Raw genomic sequence first — 19161 nt, 5'->3', positions numbered from 1 at the left:
CAAAGTTGAACCAAAGCAGCAACAACAACAACAGCTGCGGGCAGCGATACAAGCAGAGCGTGGGCAGAGATTTTATTTATGGCTATAACTTTCTTCAGAATTGACCTATCATGATGAAACTTGGCAGACAGACACATAATATAACAGAATGTACAAGGTGCAATTCAAAAGTTCAAGGACTTTTATTAAAAAATGAAAACTATTTTTTTTTTTGAAAAATTTATTAGTCTCCTTCCGCCTGAATACAACGTTTTGCACTTTCAAGAAGGTGATCGAACGAATTTTTTAGGTCATTTGTCGGTATAGCGTTGAGGATGGCGGTCGCCGCCTATTGGATGGCATCAACGTCAGCATAGCGGTTTCCTTTCATGGCCAAATGTAGTTTTCCGAAAAGGTAGAAGTCGCACGGTTCCATATCAGGTGAATACGGCGAGTGGTTAATGGTTAAAATGTGATTTTTGGTCAAATAATCGGTCACAATCGGTTGATTTTTGAGCAATTTTTGGTCGTCAGTCAATTTGTTCGGAACAAACCGTAACCTTTCGTAAGCCCCAATGTTCGGTCAAAATGCGATAAATCGTCGTTTTGGAGATGTTCAATTCCATTTCCATCAATTTCAATGATGATTTCGGCTGATTTTTGATGAATTCACGCACTGTTTTGATGGCATTTTTTGTGATCACGAATTTTGATTGGCCCACATGTTGATCGTCATTTATGTCCTCACGACCACTTTGAAAACGTTGAAACCACTCGTGCACTCTGCTACGGGATAGGCAATCATCGCCATAAACTTGTTCCATCAATTGAAACGTTTCGGTAAAAGTTTTACCAATTTTAAAACAAAATTTAATGTTGGCGCTTTGTTCGAAGCTCATTTTCCGACCGATAACACAAACATACAGACACTTAAAACGCAATTCCAAGAACTACGAGAGTTATGGAAAAAACCACGAATTGCGGGGGAGTGGGGGGGTGTATCAGAATAAAAAAATAAACTTGACCTGCCTAGGGCTTATGGGAATCTGGATACCGAGTTTGGTTATTCTAGCTCTTGTACATTCTAAGATCCTTGCGCTCATACCGACGGACGGACAGACGGACATGGCTATATCGACTCGGCTTATCACCCTGATCAAGAATATATATACTTTGTAGGGTCTGCCACGTCTCCTTCTGTGTGTTACATACATTCGCACAAAACTAGTATAGCCTTTTACCCTATGGGTACAGGCTATAATAAAATTAGCAAATGAAAAATTATTTGAGTTTTATTGCACATATTACATTACACATTATTCTTGGAGCTTGAAAAATTGGGCGTTTAATATTTTTTCACTATATTTCAAATGAAAAGTTTGTGTTATGAATGTTTTCCATCGATTTCAAATTTAGGTAATGTAATCTACGTAACTAAATTTAAAACTTCGCTTTCAAGGATTTTGAAAATATACGGGTAATACGGAAATACGGGTTTCGCTTTACAAATGTAGGCAGAATAAACCACAAACCATAAAATGCATATCAAACAGTTGGGGACAACTTAGTATACATACTCACACACACATACAAGCAACTGTTCGTGTAGTTGCGCTTTCTATATGTCGTTTGAAACTGCTATCTTTATCGATTGTTCAGCGATAATTTCATGACATTTCATCGATTGGAAGTGAAGTTATTGCGTTTTAAGTGTCAATATGTTTGTGTTATCGGTGCGAAATGAACGCTTGTGACCGATTATTTGACCAAAAATCACATTTTAACCATTAACCACTCGCCGTATTCTATCTTTTCGGAAAAATGCATTTGCCCATGAAAGGAAAGCGTTATGCAGACGTAGAGGTCATTCAAAAGACTTGCATCGGCATACTGGTGGCCATACCGGCCAACGAGCTAAAACACTCGTTCGACATGCTTTTAGATCGTGCAAAAAGCTGTTGTATTGAAGCAGAAGGAGACTATTTTGAATAAAATAAATTGATTTTGCCGAAAAAACCATTTGTTTTTTTTTTTTTTTTAAGTCCTGTTTACTTTGGAACACACCTTGTACTTAAGCTCAAAATATATGCTTGGGCATCATTATTGTGAAACCGCCAACACATAGAAATAGTAAATATAAATAGTCATAAGCTAGTTTTAAGCATGACTATATAAGCCATGATTTGTAAGAATAAAATCAGTATGCAAATTACCAACGAACGGCCTGTTACTTTGGGTCAGGAACCGCTGATCTTTATCACGCCGACTACCACGTTGACTACATGCTCCCAAGGATTGCCATCCGGTATCCTTGGTCACTACAAACGTCCTGTGTCGTTCATGTCGATGTTCACCGCATACCTCCAAAGCTTCATGTTATCAGAGCTTGTGGCCGTGCTTATTGGTCCTTCGATATTTGCTGCTTTTCGCACCTCGTAGCGCCCGTTTCTTTTAACTTTTGTTACCTCGTATGGGCCAAGGTACTCGCACGCCAACTTCCTTCCTGCTCCAAATTGCGTGCGACGGATTGCCACCAAATCGCCGATATGGTATCCGTATTCGCTTTTACGCTTCTTATCGTACTGTTTATACTCTGTACATGAAATGTACAAGAGTATATTAGGTTTGCGCGAGCTGAAAAATGTAACAGGCAGAAGGAGGCGTGGCAGACCCCTTAAGTATATATATTCTTGGTCAGCATGACGAGACGAGTCGATTTAGCCTTGTCTGTCTGTCTGTCCGTCTGTCCGTCCGTATGATCACCTAGATCTCAGAGACTATAAGAGCTAGAGACACCAAATTTTGCACAAAGATGCCTTATGTGTGTACGCTATACGAGTTCGTTTTATTTTTTTGATTTTCCCCCCCACTTCCCCTCTATGGGGGTTTTCCCGATTTTCCATTCGTATAATCGCCTATATCTCGGAGACTATAAGACCTAGGAACACCAAATTTTAGTCCAAGATGCCTTGTGTGAATACGCAGAAAATGTATATTTTGGAATTTCCCTCCCTCCCCCCTCTCCCCCTCAATTGCGATTTTCTCTAACTCCCGTAATTCTTGGAATTTCAAACAAATTTTGGAAATACCCCCAGTTGGTTATTATGTGTCCGTGTGCCAAGTTTCACTATGATAGACCGATTTAACAAGAAGTTATGGCCATAAATATATTTGCTGCTGCAGCGCTGCTCAAGCACTGCCCGCGGCTGTTGTTGATGCTGGTGCTTTGGTTGACTGCGAACATGCTTACACAGACACGAATAGATGCGCATAGGCATACACACACTCACACAGACGCAATTGCTATGTAAATGTGCAATTATACACCATTTACGTGAGTTCGAATACCGAGAAGGTAAAATCGATCAAATTTTTTTTTTTTAATTTTCTTAATTTTTTTTAATTCTTGTAAACATATGTACAGAGTATTTCAAAGTCGGGACACCCGACTTTAGCTTTTTTACTTGTTTTTATAATCAGCTTGAGTAGGTTCAATTTGAGTTTTCGCAGCTTGTCGTAATAATTGCCTTTCGCTGTCAAAATTAGCAACAATTTCTTCTTCGAGCATTTCCACAATTCGGTTATCTGCAGAGTTGTGCATCTTTACGCCAAACATTATCTCAAAAGGTGATCTTTTAGTTGTAAGGTGGACTGTGGAGTTTATGGATTTTTGGACTATCGGCACGTATTTGAACCATTTGGCTGGTTGCTCCGAGGACAATTTCGATATAATCGTCAGCACGGAACGGTTTAGTCGATCTATCTGACCGTTTCCGCGGGGAACAACTGTGGTACTCCAAACGTAGTCGATATTATTTGAATCAGCATACTGCTTAAATGCGTCCGCTGTGAATGCTGTGCCCCGATCACTGATAATACGGATTGGATTTCCGAATACTGCGGCCCATTCGCTAAGCTTCTTAACCACATCTTCGCTTGTTGTTGTTTTGGTCGGGTGTAACCATACGAATTTGCTAAACCCATCCACCATGGCAAATATATACTTGTACTGCTTCGCAGTGGAGTCCATTGGGCCAAGATGATCCACGTGCAGCGTGTGTAACGGGAGTACGCCTTTTTCTATAACATGCAGGAAACCTTCTTTCTTGCCAACCTTTTTGTTGTGCACAATGCACTGTACGCAATTATTTATAACATGTGTAACTTTGTTCTCCAGTTGAGAGATCCAGTAAGTCTGCTGGATTGTATGCATTGTCTTTTGTGCAGCCAAATGTCCAATGTTATGCGCGTTCAGTATGATCTCCTTTTCCATCAGTTTTGGCACCACCAGTAAATCAACTCCATTCGCTACTTTAAATAACAAACTGCCTTTTATTTTGAAGTCCTCATAGGGACGGATGGAGAGAATATCATAGATCGCCTTGACCATAGGATCCTTCTGCTGCGACGCCCATATGCGTACTGTTAACTCCGAAGATACCATCATGACTTGCAGTGGGTAGCAGCTAAGACAGTCTACATGCTTCAGTCGCTCTCCTGCACGGTGTTCTACGTTGAATTGAAAATCTTGCAAATACACGACCCATTGAGCAACGTCTCGTGGTACATCCTTTTTGTTAAGGGTCTGCTTAAATTCGGCGCAGTCCGTAACCAGCTTGAAAGACACGCCAAGTAAATAATGGCGATACTTCTTAACTGCTAGATATATTGCCGTCGCCTCCTGTAAGTAGCTATGCTTGCGAGACTCTGCATCCGATGACTTCTTACTCCCGAACGAAACAGGGTGCAATTGACCATCAAACCATTGCATTAAAGCCGCTGCAAAGCCGTCCTTCGATGCATCGGTGTGCAATTCCGTTTTTGCCTCTCTGTTGTACAGTCGCCGTATTGGTTCTTCTATGAGCGCCTCTTTTAAGTTACGAAAAGCCAGCAACTCGTCAGGTCCCATTTTGAAATGTACACTTTTTCGCAACAAATCTGTGAGCGGTTTTGCTATCTGCGAGTACTTCCGTATGAATCTGCGAAAAAATCCTGTCAGACCGAGGAATGATTGTACTCCTCTGATATTTTTCGGAACTGGAAACTTGCTGACGGCATCTGTCTTCTCCTTGCCCGGCTTAATTCGTCCCTCTTCAACTGTGTGTCCCAGGAAATTAATCGATGTTTGCAGAAAACGGCATTTTCTCCAATTTATTTGTAAAGCGTTTGCAGCTGCAGTGTCAAATACTCTTTTCATCTTGCTGAGACACTCTTCCGGCGACTCTGCGTGTATTATTATGTCGTCCATATATAAATCCATTACATCTTCGCTTAGTAAACCTTGGAACACGTGGTTTACAAGTCGTATGAAAACAGCAGGTGAATTACAAAAGCCAGAAGGTGCTCTGTTGAATTCATAGAGTCCATCCTTAGTAACAAATGCAGTATACTTCTTGCTGTTTTCCTCGACCAAGACGTGGAAAAAACCGTTCTGTAAATCCATTGAAGTGAAGTACTTTTCCAAAACGTCATCAATGATGGGAACCGGAAAACAGTCCTTCAAAACCATTTGATTAGGCTTCAGTTTCTGCAGCAGTCACATTGTATTCGGCTGGTTTATAGTTCTCGATCATTGTTTGCACCGCATCTTTAAACTGCGAAGGTACATGTGGATCTGTGTTTGTTTCGATTACGTTAAATAAACTTAAACTTATCTGATTTGGTTCCTCAGTTTCCTCCCCAAGGGGAGAAAACTTGTAGCCAGCTTCCGTTAATATAAATCCAAACTTGCTCACGAAATCGTATCCCAGAAGTGCATCGCATTCTATGGCCCTGTCAGCCACAACGAAAAACTTATGGGCTACTTTCATGTTGTCGATCAAAACTTCGGCCATAACAAATCCAAGAGGTCGCGTTGAATTGCTTCCCAAGCCACGTAGAGTAGAAAAACTTCGCTGCAGCTCACCAATTTTCATATTGCTAAATACTGCTTCCCTTAATATTGTGACGTCAGCGCCCGTGTCGACCAGCCCTTGCACTTCAATGTTGTTGACCATAAGCTTCTTTAAGCGTTTTGCCTGATAGACCATGTTGACACTTTTCTCTGCTTAACATTCTTTTGACATGTGGCCGCTTTTATTACATCGGAAGCATTTAAGATCGGCCCTGCAATCTTTGCGTAAATGCTCTGCTGATCCACAATGAAAACAATGCTGCTTCTTCTCTGGCCTATTCTGCATGGATTTTTTATTGTTTTCATACTGCTTTTTAAACTTTAATGCTTCCTGTTCTGGCTCCGTAACGCTTTCATAGACATCGTACTTTTCTTTTAACTCTTTTAATGTTTTACAGCTATACTACAAGTATATAGGTTAAACTTGTAGTCACTTCTCATGTTTAAGCCATTCACAACGTATCGTATAACCGACTCAGTGTCCACAATGCCGCGTGCAGCAATGCGTTTTATATGCAGCAGATATTCATGAAAACTTTCGATTTCACGAGGCTTTTAAATTCCTTGTGTATGTCGGCACTGCAGACATATTGTTTTCCAAATTCATCGACCAACAATTCATAAAGTTCTTTATAATCGCAGACTGTTGCCCATTCCAAAAATAATTGAGCCGTACGTGTCATTTTGAGGCGCGCCTGTACATATTTTTGTTTCTCGTTAAGGCCGTAAGCATCGGCATTCATTTCGAAGTTGGTAAACCACTGTTGCACTGGTATGCTTTCGCCATCAAAATCCGGAATGATTTTATTGAAATTATCCGCTATCGCTCTGATTTTTCTCATCGACTTGGATTTTAAGCGTCAACAGCTGAACGAGTTGTTGCAACGTTGTATTGTTGTCTGCTATCCCACTTGTTTTCTCTTCGTTTATTCTCGGATTTTCTCGTACACTCGTTGACGTAGCAGCTATTTCCTTTTGCAACACTGAAATGAGTGGCGGCTTCTCGTTGCTTTCCACGATCGCTCGTTCGGCTTCTTGCATGTTACCCTTTGGTACTACATTCATCTTGTTGAAATTATGTGCTGCACGAGTGTTAGGTTTTGCCGTTACAATTTGTTTCACTATACTTTTCAAATTTATCGCTTCTCTTTTAGCTCTTTTTACAGCCGGCTTTTGTTCTTTTTTAAACGGCATGAGTTTTGCGTGTATTCGTGGCGTACCAGATAGACGTTCGATAGTTTTTCTGCTTGTTGCCAACTGTACCTCTTTTTATTGCGCGTTAGAATAAATGCGTCTGCCACTGTATTTCACAATATTTTTACGTCTCTTTACTGCGCGTCTGCTCTGCGTATTATTTAATTAGTTATTCATCGAACTACTTAGCCCGTTAATTGAATATTAGGACCTTTATGCTACGCGGCGGCTTTTTCCGCGGCTTTAATCATAAGTCCTATAAATTCAGCACGTCAATTTAGTATTATTGGGCACACTTTAGCTGCACATCTGCTTTGCTCCGCGTTTCCAATCACGAGTTGTTCCCCAAAATGTAATATTATTCTGACACACTGTAAGCTGCACATATGGTTTCCTCCGCGTTTCCAATCACAAGTTCGAACGGTTGAGCTCCCAAATGTAATAATAGTGTATTTATTATATGTGTATTATAATATATTGATTATGACGTTAATGTGATTTAAAACTAGCGGACAAGGTAAATGTCTTAACAAGAATAGGCGGTAGTGGATACAAGACAACTGCGTACGGCTGTACAACGGCACTTCGACTTCTCACGACTGACTACTGCTGATCATGACCGTTGACGACAACTGCTCACAACTACTTATGACGGTTGACGACTGACTGCTTGAAACTGACTCCTTCCGACGACGGCTGATCACTCACTGCTGATGTCGATCTTCCTCTTCTACTATGCCATTCTCCTGCGTGCGCCTTGCCATTATCACCACTGCCTATCTTACATATATATATATATATATATATATATATATATATATATATATATATATATATATATATATATATATAGCAGCCCGTTTGCAGCATATGCGGCAATATAGCGCTGAGTATCGAACCTCTAAATCAGCAGCTCAACACGCAGCTTTAATTATTAGGATTAGATAGATATATAATATAATATATATAATATATATAATATAATATATAATATATATATATAAAACGGTCTGCTTTATTATGCTTTATTAGGTTTGCGAGAGCTGAAAATGTAACAGGCAGAAGGAGGCTTTGCAGACCCCACAAAGTATATATATTCCTGATCAGCATGACGAGACGAGTCGATCTAGCCCTGTCTGTCTGTCTGTCAGTCTGTCTTGCCGTCTGTCCGTATGAACACCTGGATCTCAGAGACTGTAAGAGGTAGAGACACCAAATTTTGTTCAAAGCTGCGTTATGTGTGTACGCCGTGCAAGTTTGTTTTATTTTTTCTTATTTTCCCCCCACTTCCACCCTATGGGGTTTTCCCGATTTTCCACTCGTATAATCGCCTATATCTCGGGGACTATTAGACCTAGGGACACAAAATTTTAGTCCAAGATGCCTTATGTGAATACGCAGAAACTCCCGTAATTCTTGGAATTTCAAATTTTGCAAATACCCCCTGTTAGTGATTATGTGTCTGTATGTCAAGTTTCAGTATGATAGACCGATTTAACAAGAAGTTATGGCCATAAATATATTTGCTGCCCAAGGGCTGTCCGCAGCTGTTGTTGATGGTGGTGCTTTGGTTGACTGCAAACATGTTCACACAGACACAAATAGGCGCGCATGGACAGTCATACAATCACATAGACGCAAATGCTATGTAAATGTGCAATTATACACCCTTTACGGGAGTTCGAAGACCTAGAGGTAAAATCGATCAACATTTTTTTTTAAATTCTCTTAATTTTTTTTAATTTCTATAATTCTAAACAAATGTACAGAGTATTTCAAAGTCAGGACACCCGACTTAAATTTTTTTTTACTTGTTTTTATTCTAATTTTTTCTTTATTTATCGAATCCTCTCTCGGAGACTTACGATAAGTAGTCAAATCTTAATCTAATATAGGTAATTAATTACATTTAAATATTTAAATTACGGCCCTTACTGTTATTGCTGGGTTGGGAGGTCTCTTAGCCGGAGTCTTGTATGGCTAGCCTGCCAAGTTAATTTCTGCGCAAGTCTATTTGGATGGTTCCGAAGCTTAAGCTGGTACTTTGCTTTCACGTTGGCGATTTCATCTTTAACAGATCCCACATTTAAATCTTTCCGGATTTTTTCACTCCGTATGTACCTGGGTGACCCCAGTGATGGTTCCAGCCGAGCCGTTTGTCGGCAAGCAAGCGTTGTAGGCTAAATACGAACACTGCTACCGCGTTTATGAACGGTGCGCTACTCTGCTCACCATGCAAATACAAAACGCGTCCATCATCAATTCTTCAATTCAGGGGTTGCAGCCTCCCGCCAGTTCACACAGAGGTGTTCACTGGCGATCACCTGAAGTGGCCCACGTTCAGGGATCTCTTCACGTCGGTGTACATCCGCAATCCACGGCTGCCAGAGGTCGAAAAACTGTTTCACCTCAATTCCAAAACTATGGGCGAGGCGAGGGCAATCATTGTCAACAGTCAGCTGAAGGTCCTCGCCAACCTCCAGCTTATTCCTTCGGTGTGTGGCGTAGTCATAAAAGAGCACCATCCAAGGGTGCTTAACGGTTGAGGAGAACGCCAAGATAAGCACCGAAAACTGAGGTTGCATTTTGGTGTTCTTCTGCGCCTCCAGCTACCCTTTCCTTATGGGAGTAATTGGTCCAAGATAAATCGGAAATTTCGAGGGGTCCACTCCTTAGAGACGTCCGCAGACATGTAAACTCTGCTTTTAGGAGAATCACCCAGTGCGCCTCTGTCCGCGCTTCCTCCAAAAGCCCGCCCAGGATGGTGGGCCGCCACAACACATTGTTGCATCGTGTGGCCCCTCCTCCATTCTCGCCCTCGGCAACCGCTCCTCCAAGTCAATACCCATACATACAGTCCACTCCCATGGATAACGTACCTTCTACTTCTCCGAATATCATACAGTCCACTACATCGAACGTCCAGAGCTTCTTCTCCAATATTCAGAGCGTACTCCTAGGCACGCCTGTCGTAAACGTGCACCACTTGGGCATTGTCTACACCGCGCGTGCGCTCATTGATTCAGGTTCCGAGGGAACGTTTATTTCGGAGCGACAAGTCCCTGAGACTGCCGTTTCACAAGGTGCAGGCCCAAATATCGGGACAAAGCTTGTCCATTGATTTGCTCATTGTCGCCGATATTCTGCCCTCTGTCCTGCTGGGCAGCGCTCAACTAAAGGCAGGCAGCTGTCTGCTGGCGCAGGAGACCATTTGTGGATGGATTTTGACGGGCACAGACGCAGCTTTCGAATGCCTTTTCACTCATAACCCCCAAAATTTATCATCGTGAAGTTTGACATTCGCGCTGTTATATATCGCTGTTATTGTGAATTTAATCGAGCTCGTAGTTCGGTCGCCGACGAATTCCGTGAAGGTCGTACAAAATCGTTTATTGTGCCACAAAACATCGATGCAGTGCATGAATTGATAATGCAAGATTTTCATGTGACACTTCGTGAGATAAAGGTATCCTTAAGCATTAGTATTACAACGGAAGTGGATTGTAAAAATAATTGTAAAAATAAATGCTTAAAAAGTTTGATCGTGGTGCTTCAAACATTTTGAATAAAATCGTAACAGGTGACGAATCATGGATATATGCGTATGATCTGGAAACAAAACAGCAACTGATCGTGTGGGTGTTCCAAGACCAGCAAAATCCAACAAAAGTGGTTCGCGCTCGAAGCATTACGAGCAAATGGTCGCCTGTTTCTCCGGCCGAATGGATCATGTGGCCACTGTTCCACTTGATCAACGTAGGACGATCCATTCCGTGGTACACGACCATCGGAATTCTTCAGAAAAATTCGCAAAACCAACCGCCAAAGATGAATTATTCGCAATCATACTAGCTCTCTTGTCAAATATGTGAATTTTTGAGCAGTCAAAACATCGAAATGATGACTCATCCTCCGTACAGTCCTGATTTCGCACCCAATGACTTTTTCTTGTTTCCGAAAATCAATGGTAAACTGTGTGGTCAACGATTTACAAGCACCGAAGAAGCAGCTGAAGTGTTCAAAAACCAAATTTATATTATTTTATATAAATTATTAAAACTGCTGTGCTTCTATTTAGCTCTAGTTTGCAACTAAACTTCAAATTCGGCTTAACGGCCGCTCTCTCTCTCTTTTCGCCCTAAACTAAAATTCAAATATTTCTCTTAAACTATCCTAATCTAGACCAGCATCTGCGCCAACACCATGTTTTAGAACTGCCTCAAGAGGAATGGACAAGCTGCTACAACAAATGGTTTAAACGAATGCAAAAGTGCATTGATTATCATGGTCAATATCTTAAAAAACAATAAAATCGTTTTCATTTAAAAATTTTTTTTATATAAATAGTGCCCTTATGTACATATGACCACACACAGTACACTATATGCCCTAGTTCTCGGGCAAAACATGCTAGTAATATAATATTTATTTATTATCTTCGCTATTGACATGCAATTTCTTTTTAGGTTTCCAATGGTTGATGGGAGATTACCAGAAGACCCAAATAAAATTGCCTGGTGGAAAAAAAATATACGGAGAGATTATTTAGTATTTAACTTTCAAAATATTGCTATTACCTGGAAAAGCCACTTGCGTATAGTTGCAGATGAGATACAAATATTTTATGCTGTAAGTATGCTGGATCCTGGGTATTTTATACATGTCATTGTAGCGTATGTTGAAGTTTAACTGTTTTTACCACATTTTGATTACAAACAAGTGGAGAAGCTAATGTCGGGTGACTCTCACCACGACTTTTCACTTTTCGTGGGTAAAGTACACTGCGCGACAACCGATTAGCATACTCTTTAACCTTTCAGTGCAAATGCAAATAACTCAGTACTCTAAATATGTATCATGCTCAATATTTTTTTCTTTCATTCTTCTTTATTTACATTTCTGAGAAATCAACTGTTATGCTCTGGAAGTGTACCGTTAGTTTGCTTTGCTGTTTTCTTTGAAGCGACAGAAAAAATGCATGGTTTTTCTGCGACAGTCGATTAGCACACTTACGCTTCAGTGTTAATTTTTGCGAGTGCGTTGTCGTATTTGGCTTATTAAAGTTTTTGTTCAATAAAGTTAACCAATTTTCAATTAAATTGAGTTAATATGGGGAAGGTAAACCATTTAATGATACGGAAAAGGCAAAAATAAAGACATATAAAGAGTATGGGCAACAAAAACAACCTCTAAACCAGCACCGAAAGGCTCAACGGCTCGATTTCTGCAGCTCGAATATGACCTGGACCAAGGAATGGGAGCGTGTTGTCTTTTCAGATGAAAAAAATTTAATTTGGAGGGTCCAGGTGGCTATGCTTACTACTTTCATGATCTAAGAACGGAAGAACGGAACGCCGTGCCGGTGGTGTAATGATATGGGGAGCAGTTACGTACTATGGGACCATAAAACTGAAATTTCTTACAAGTCGTATGAATGCCACAGCATACACTGATGTATTGAAAAGGAAAAGCTGTTCCCTGCAATCAATGATATTTTTGGGTCCTTGGATTGGAAGTTCCAGCGTGGGTGACCATTTCACTAAATTATTTAAAGAAATTCTCTACCCAACAGGATGTATGAAGTCATAGTTAACCATGGTGGCTCAACCCATTATTAATTCTTCTTAAATAAGTTAATAACTTTCTTATGTTATTCGATATTTATATTTATTTGCTGTGCTAATCAAATGTCGGAAAAATAAAAGCAAATTTTGGGTATTAAATTTGTTAAAATTCTTAAAATATTATTTATAAAGCTAATACAATAACTATTACAAGCTTTATAAGATTAGCTGATATTAAGCTTCAAAACGAAGAAGCATAGAGTGTGCTAATCGGTTGTCGCGCAGTGTACATTCATTTTTTTTAATTTTCTTAATTTTTATTGCCTGTACCCAAAGGGTGAAAGGCTATACTAGTTTTGTGCGCATGTATGTAACACACAGAAGGAGGCGTGGCAGACCCCACAAAGTATATATTATTGATCAGGATGACAAGACGAGTCGATATAGCCATGTCCGTCTGTCCATCCGTCTGTATGAGCGCAGAATCTCAGGAAGTACAAGAGCTAGAATAACCAAACTTGGTATCGAGGTCAAATTTATTTTTTTATTCTGATACACCCCCCACTCCCCCGCAATTCGTGTTTTTGTTTATAAATTTCGTAATTCTTTGAATTTTGAAATTAATTTTGGTATGTACATCCAGCTAGTACTAATGTGTCCGTGTGCCATCATGATAGGTCAATTGTGAACAAAGTTATAGCCATAAATAAAATCACTGCTCATGCGCTGCCTGCAGCTCGGCCGGCAGCGCTGCCCGCAGCTGTTGTTGTGGTTGCTGCTGCTTTGGATCAACTGTGTGCTGCATACATACACTCATATAAACACGAATAGGCACGTGATGTAAATGTATGCTGTTAAAACTGAACAAAAACATGTCTTCTAATATACTTTAATTACTTAATTAATTAATTCATTTTTTTAATAATTTAATTTTTTTTAATTTTTTTTTTTTTAATTTTCTTTTTTTGTGGAGAGTACAGGCTATTTTACTGTAGCGTAGCGTTCTCTCTGTAGCGTTCTCTCTGGTTTTTATTTTCTATAATTATTGTAAACATATGTACAGAGTATTTCCAAGTCGGGACACCCGACTTTAGCTTTTTTACTTGTTTATTGTTCTTGTTTTTGGTTTTATATAGACACACTTTAATACTACTGTTACTATTTACAATAACTTAAATAAAACATAAAGCTACAATTACAGCTTAAACTAGCTTAGTCGTATTTACAATTTTATATTTGGAGGAGGAGATTGACGTCGCTGTATGCATTGCCCGGAGTAGATTAAGTGAACCTTTTGTATACTGTATACATGAAATGTGCAACGTACTTATATTAGGTTTGCGGGACGTGAAAAATGTAACACGCAGAAGGAGGCGTGGCAGAGTCCACAAAGAATGTATATTCTTGATCAGCATGATAAGACGAGTCGATCTAGCCCTGTCTGTCCATCTGTCTGTCTGTCTGTCCGCATGAACACCTGGATCTCAGAGACTATAAGACCTAGGGACACCAAATCTTAGTCCAAGCACTATGTGAATACGCAGAAAATGTGGTTTTTGGAAATTCCCTCCATCCCCCTCACCACCGCATTTCGTGATTTTTCATAACTCCCGTAAATCTTGGAATTTTTGACTCCATTCGGCAAATCCATTCTCTTAGTGATTATGTGTCCGTATACCAAGTTTCATTGTGATAGGCCGATTAAGCTGGAAGTTATATCCATAAATACAAAATTTGGCCGCAGCTGAAATTTTTCCAATGCTCTCTTGGTCCTTTATTAATTCGGCATCGTTTGCAATATTGAATCTTAGTGTAGTACTTTTTATACTCTGTACATGGAATGTACAGGAGTATATTAGGTATGCGCGAGCTGAAAAATGTAACAGGTAGAAGGAGGCGTGGCAGACCCCACAAAGTATATATATTCTTGATCAGCGTGACAAGACCAGTCGATCTAGCCTTTTCTGTCTGTCTGTCCGTCCGTATGAACACCTGGATCTCAGAGACTATAAGAGCTAGAGACACCAAATTTTGCAAAAAGGTGCCTTATGTGTGAACGCTATGCAAGCTTGTTTTATTTTTTTTAATTTCCCTCATGTTTTCCCGATTTTCCATTCGTATAATCGCCTATATCTCGGAGACTATAAGACCTTGGAACACCAAATTTTAGTCCGCCTTATGTGAATATAGCGTACACACATGTCTCTATCTCTTATATTCTACCCATGTACATTTTATGTACAGAGTATAACAAATAAAATAATAAAATAAAAATGAAAAATAATAAAATGTATAAATACATAGTTGAAAACACAGAAAATGGCTCATAGAGTCGTATGGGGGGTAGGAGTGGGCGTGGTCCAATCTACCTATTAATTTCTAATAACGTCAATATTATATGTGCCAATTTTGCGGAGTTTATTTCAAAAACGGCATTTGGGACCATAGTGCAATGAAGGAAGATTAATAAGCAGAATTCTGTTTGAGTAAGATGGTAAAACGAATGTTGGGATCCCGGTTTAAACCACAAAGAGCAAAAAGGAGGAATTTTTTCTGAACAGACTCAATTCGATCCTGATGCGTTTTGTAAAAACGCATGAGCAGTCTTTTAGAATTGGCCGTACCAGTGAACTGTAAAATAATTTAGTGGTGTAGGGATCATCCTTGTTTATGATAGAAGAAATATGAAGATTGAAGTTCAATTTTAAATCAAAAACTACTTCAAGATCTTCGACAGATATGCCGATGCTATGCCGAGCTATGCCCCTACTCACAGCCTTGATTGCACTCTGGTCTCAAGGCGCTCACACTCAGTGTGAAATATCAGAAATATCAGTACCAGTTACCACTATGGAAACGCAGAAAAAACAGCTGCACGCAGGCATTCCATCATAAAAATATCACACATATTTTCATATATCTGCCTGACACTAACGAGCGCCCGGCTCTGCAGGCAGGTTTGTACGACTCTCTGCTGTCGGCAGCGGCCGACGAATACCCGCGGCAACATTTCTTATGGATAGCAGCGGGTAGTGAGCACAATTTAAGAAACTTGGTATTAATACAAAATATTCGCAAGAGCTTTAAAAAATCGTGTTGCTTTCTATCGGCCTGTTTGCTGCAACTGTCGTAAGTCCAGCTTTTCGGTCGTATGGTAGGTTTTAGACTGCTGCATGAATGGCAAAAAAAAAACACATTCGAACGTACAACAGTCTCACTCAGTCGAAACGTAGAAAAACGAATTGAGTGGAGTGAGAATACGAAAATTGTAGACGTACTTCTCAAATGATTCGAATAAAAAACCAGTAAAGAAGAAAGAACAAGAAAAGAATGCTAAAGTCGAGCGAGCTCAACTCTTAAATACCCTGTACCTCCCAAAAAATATATATTAATTAAATTATTTAATTAAATTAAAGACATGTTCATGTACAGTTTCACCAGTATCAGATTTAAAAAAAACTTGACCTGCCTAGGTCTTAGGGGAACCTGGATACCAAGTTTGGTAATTCTAGCTCTTGTACCTTCTGAGAACCTTGCGCTCATACCGACGGACGGACAGACGGACATGACTATATCGCCTTGTCTTGTCATCTTGATCAATAATATATATACTTTGTGGGGTCTGCCACGCCTCCTTCTGTGTGTTACATACATGCGCACAAAACTAGTATAGCCTTTAACCCTTTGGGTCAGGCTATAAAAACTGTTGTCAATAAAATGGTTGCTATTTATATTTTCATTTGTATTTATTTTACTTATTACTAACATAACAACATATTTATTGTATATTATTATAGCCTGTACCAAAAGGGTAAAAGGCTATGGCCGCGAGCAGCGCTTGGGCAGCGCTGCAGCAGCAAATATATTTATGGATATAACTTCTTGTTAAATCGGTCTATCATAGTGAAACTCGGCATACGGACACATAATAACTAACTGGGGGCATTTGCATTTTAGTTCGAAATTCCAAGAATTACGGGAGTTAGAGAAAATCGTATTTGCGGGAGAGAGGGGGGAGGGAGGGAAATTCCAAAATATACATTTTCTGCGTATTCACACAAGGCATCTTGGACTAAAATTTGGTGTTCCTAGGTCTTATAGTCTCCGAGATATAGGCGATTATACGAATGGAAAATCAGGAAAATCCCCATAGGGGGGAAGTGGGGGGAATAAGGCATCTTTGTGCAAAATTTGGTGTCTCTATATCTTATAGTCTCTGAGATCTAGGTGATCATACGGACGGACGGACGGACAGACGGACAGACAGACAGGCAGGGGTAGATCGACTCGTCTCGTCATGCTGATCAAGAATATATATACTTTGTGGGGTCTGCCACGCCTCCTTCTGCCTGTTACATTTTTCAGCTCGCGCAAACCTAATATACTCTTCTACATTTCATGTATAGAGTATAAAGATTCACAATTAATATGGGAGTCGAAAAGCAAACGACAACGAGTGCAGACGTGCGTATATTTTCGGTGTCAACGTAAAGGAAACAAATAAAATAACCAACGATGCGAGTTACACTAAATCAATTGCGAATTTGCGATTTGGATATTAATCTGCATGAGCATAATATCCAAGTCAAAGGAAACAAGGCAGCGAAAATTAACGAGTTGATGCAGGTCATAGGCGGAGACGAAATTGACACAGATGAGTACCCGGCATTGGGAGCAAATACAAGTGTGCAGAAACAGATCGACGAATTAAAGCAGATGGTGGCAAGCCTAACGACAACAGTGCAAACGGAGTGTGTGCAGCTACAACAACAAGCGCAGGTCACGCGTAGACAAGGGCGCTTGGAAACGGTAACGGCACATGGCAATGAAACTGAGGCAAAACAGTCGCTGCAAAACGACGATCTACGAATGTCGCCAAGTATTCAAGGTCACGGCTTTACAAGCATCAAACAAGTTATTAGAGGAATTTGATCCATTAAAAGGGTTCATAACGTTTGAGCAATTTATTGCGAAAGTTGAATTTGGATTTTCCAAGTGTGGTGAATACGGCCGATGTTCATAGAGAATTGATGCGACGCAAACGGCGTAGCAACGAATCATTAAGCGAGTATTTTTATGCGATGTTAGCTATCAAGCGTCGAGCGAATATCGATGTGCCATCGATAAATTCATATATTATCAACGGACTCAACCACCAAGAGACAACAAAGGCATTGCTAGCGATGAACATACGCACCAGTTCGGAGCTTTTCAGATCACTGGAGAATATGAGATCGGCTCAAGGAATGCAACAACACCAATACAACGCACCTACTGTTAACAGCGACAGGCACCATGACGAAGCTGACGGCAAGGCGAAGGTCGAAGGTCAAGGCACCGACATCGATCCCGACCAGCGTAATCAGCTGAGCGACGTGTTAAAAAGCTATACAGACTGTTTTGCCGAAAATTCATCAAATATTGGCAGGTGCAAAACAACAATAATGACGATTGAAATATCGACAACGAAGTCCATTTTGAGAAGGCGATACGAAGTACCATTTGCTCAAATAGAGACGCTGAACTCTAGTCGATGACCTGTTAAGCTACAATGTTATCCAGAGGAGCAAGTCAACACATACAGCATCAGCAATATTGGTGCCCAAGTCAAACGGAGAGAAAAGGCTATGTGTTGACTATCGAGCTCTCAACGCAGTCACCATAAAGAAGCGGTACCCAGTGCCCATTGTAGAGGAGCAGTTGGCCAAGTTGTCCGGTAACGTGTACTTTACAACTCTAGACATGATGTCAGGATATGATCAGATCCCGATGAGCGACGAACGCAAAAAGTTTACAGCCTTCACCAAATGGATTATTCGAATTCAATTTGCCATTTATGCCATTTGGGTTGTTAAATGCGCCTATGGTATTTCAAGAGGTCATAACAGAAATAATACGGCAATTGAAGTACCAATGAAATATCATTAACAACGTAGATGAAGTCATAATTTCGTCAAAAACAGTGGAAGAAGGGCTGCTCATACAGCCTGGCAACGAGAAGACCGAGTGCATCAAAGACTATCAACAGCCATGTAATGAAACAGAGGTACGAAGATTCCTTGGCATCGCGGGATTCTTCCGCAAGTTCGTCAAGGATTACAGTATGATCCCATACCCGTTAAGCAAGCTGTTGAAAAAAGATGTGGAGTTCGTGTGGGGAGAAGACCAAGACCAGGCATTTCTACAGCTAACCCTAACCTCGAAGCCAGTTTTAACTCTATACGACCCCATGAAATACCACGAGGTGCATACCGATGCTAGTAAGATGAGAATAGCTGGCATTCTGTTCCAGCGAGAAGAGGAAGGCACGAAACCTGTATTCTATTACAGACGATTGTGTAGCGATGCCGAAAGCAGGTATTCCAGCTATGCATTAGAAATATTGGCAATTACCGAGACACTGGATAGATTTCGTGTATACAAGGTGCGTTCCAAAGTAAACAGGACATTTTGAGTCTAGCGCCCCCTGGTGAGATAGCGCATCTATATGTCGACTGCTGCGTTAGAATCTACTATATTTATCGATTGTGA

The 19161-nt window shown here is 40.3% G+C and overlaps 1 protein-coding gene across 3 annotated transcripts in view; it reads left to right on the top strand.

Annotated features, from left to right (window-relative positions):
- The window catches only part of LOC115633443 (autophagy-related protein 2 homolog B), a 617768-nt gene that overhangs the window by 168383 nt on the left and 430224 nt on the right, over positions 1 to 19161 (top strand). For all 3 annotated transcript variants that reach the window (XM_030530896.1, XM_030530897.1, XM_030530898.1), the window contains one exon: positions 11533 to 11695. In XM_030530896.1, the coding sequence (XP_030386756.1) occupies positions 11533 to 11695 (163 nt within the window). The remainder of the gene's footprint in view (positions 1 to 11532; positions 11696 to 19161) is intronic.

Source organism: Scaptodrosophila lebanonensis, unplaced genomic scaffold (assembly GCF_003285725.1).
Source record: "Scaptodrosophila lebanonensis strain 11010-0011.00,11010-0021.00 unplaced genomic scaffold, SlebRS2 tig00001419-arrow-arrow-pilon, whole genome shotgun sequence".
Lineage (NCBI taxonomy): Eukaryota > Metazoa > Arthropoda > Insecta > Diptera > Drosophilidae > Scaptodrosophila > Scaptodrosophila lebanonensis.
This window is presented reverse-complemented; position numbering and strand designations above follow the sequence as displayed.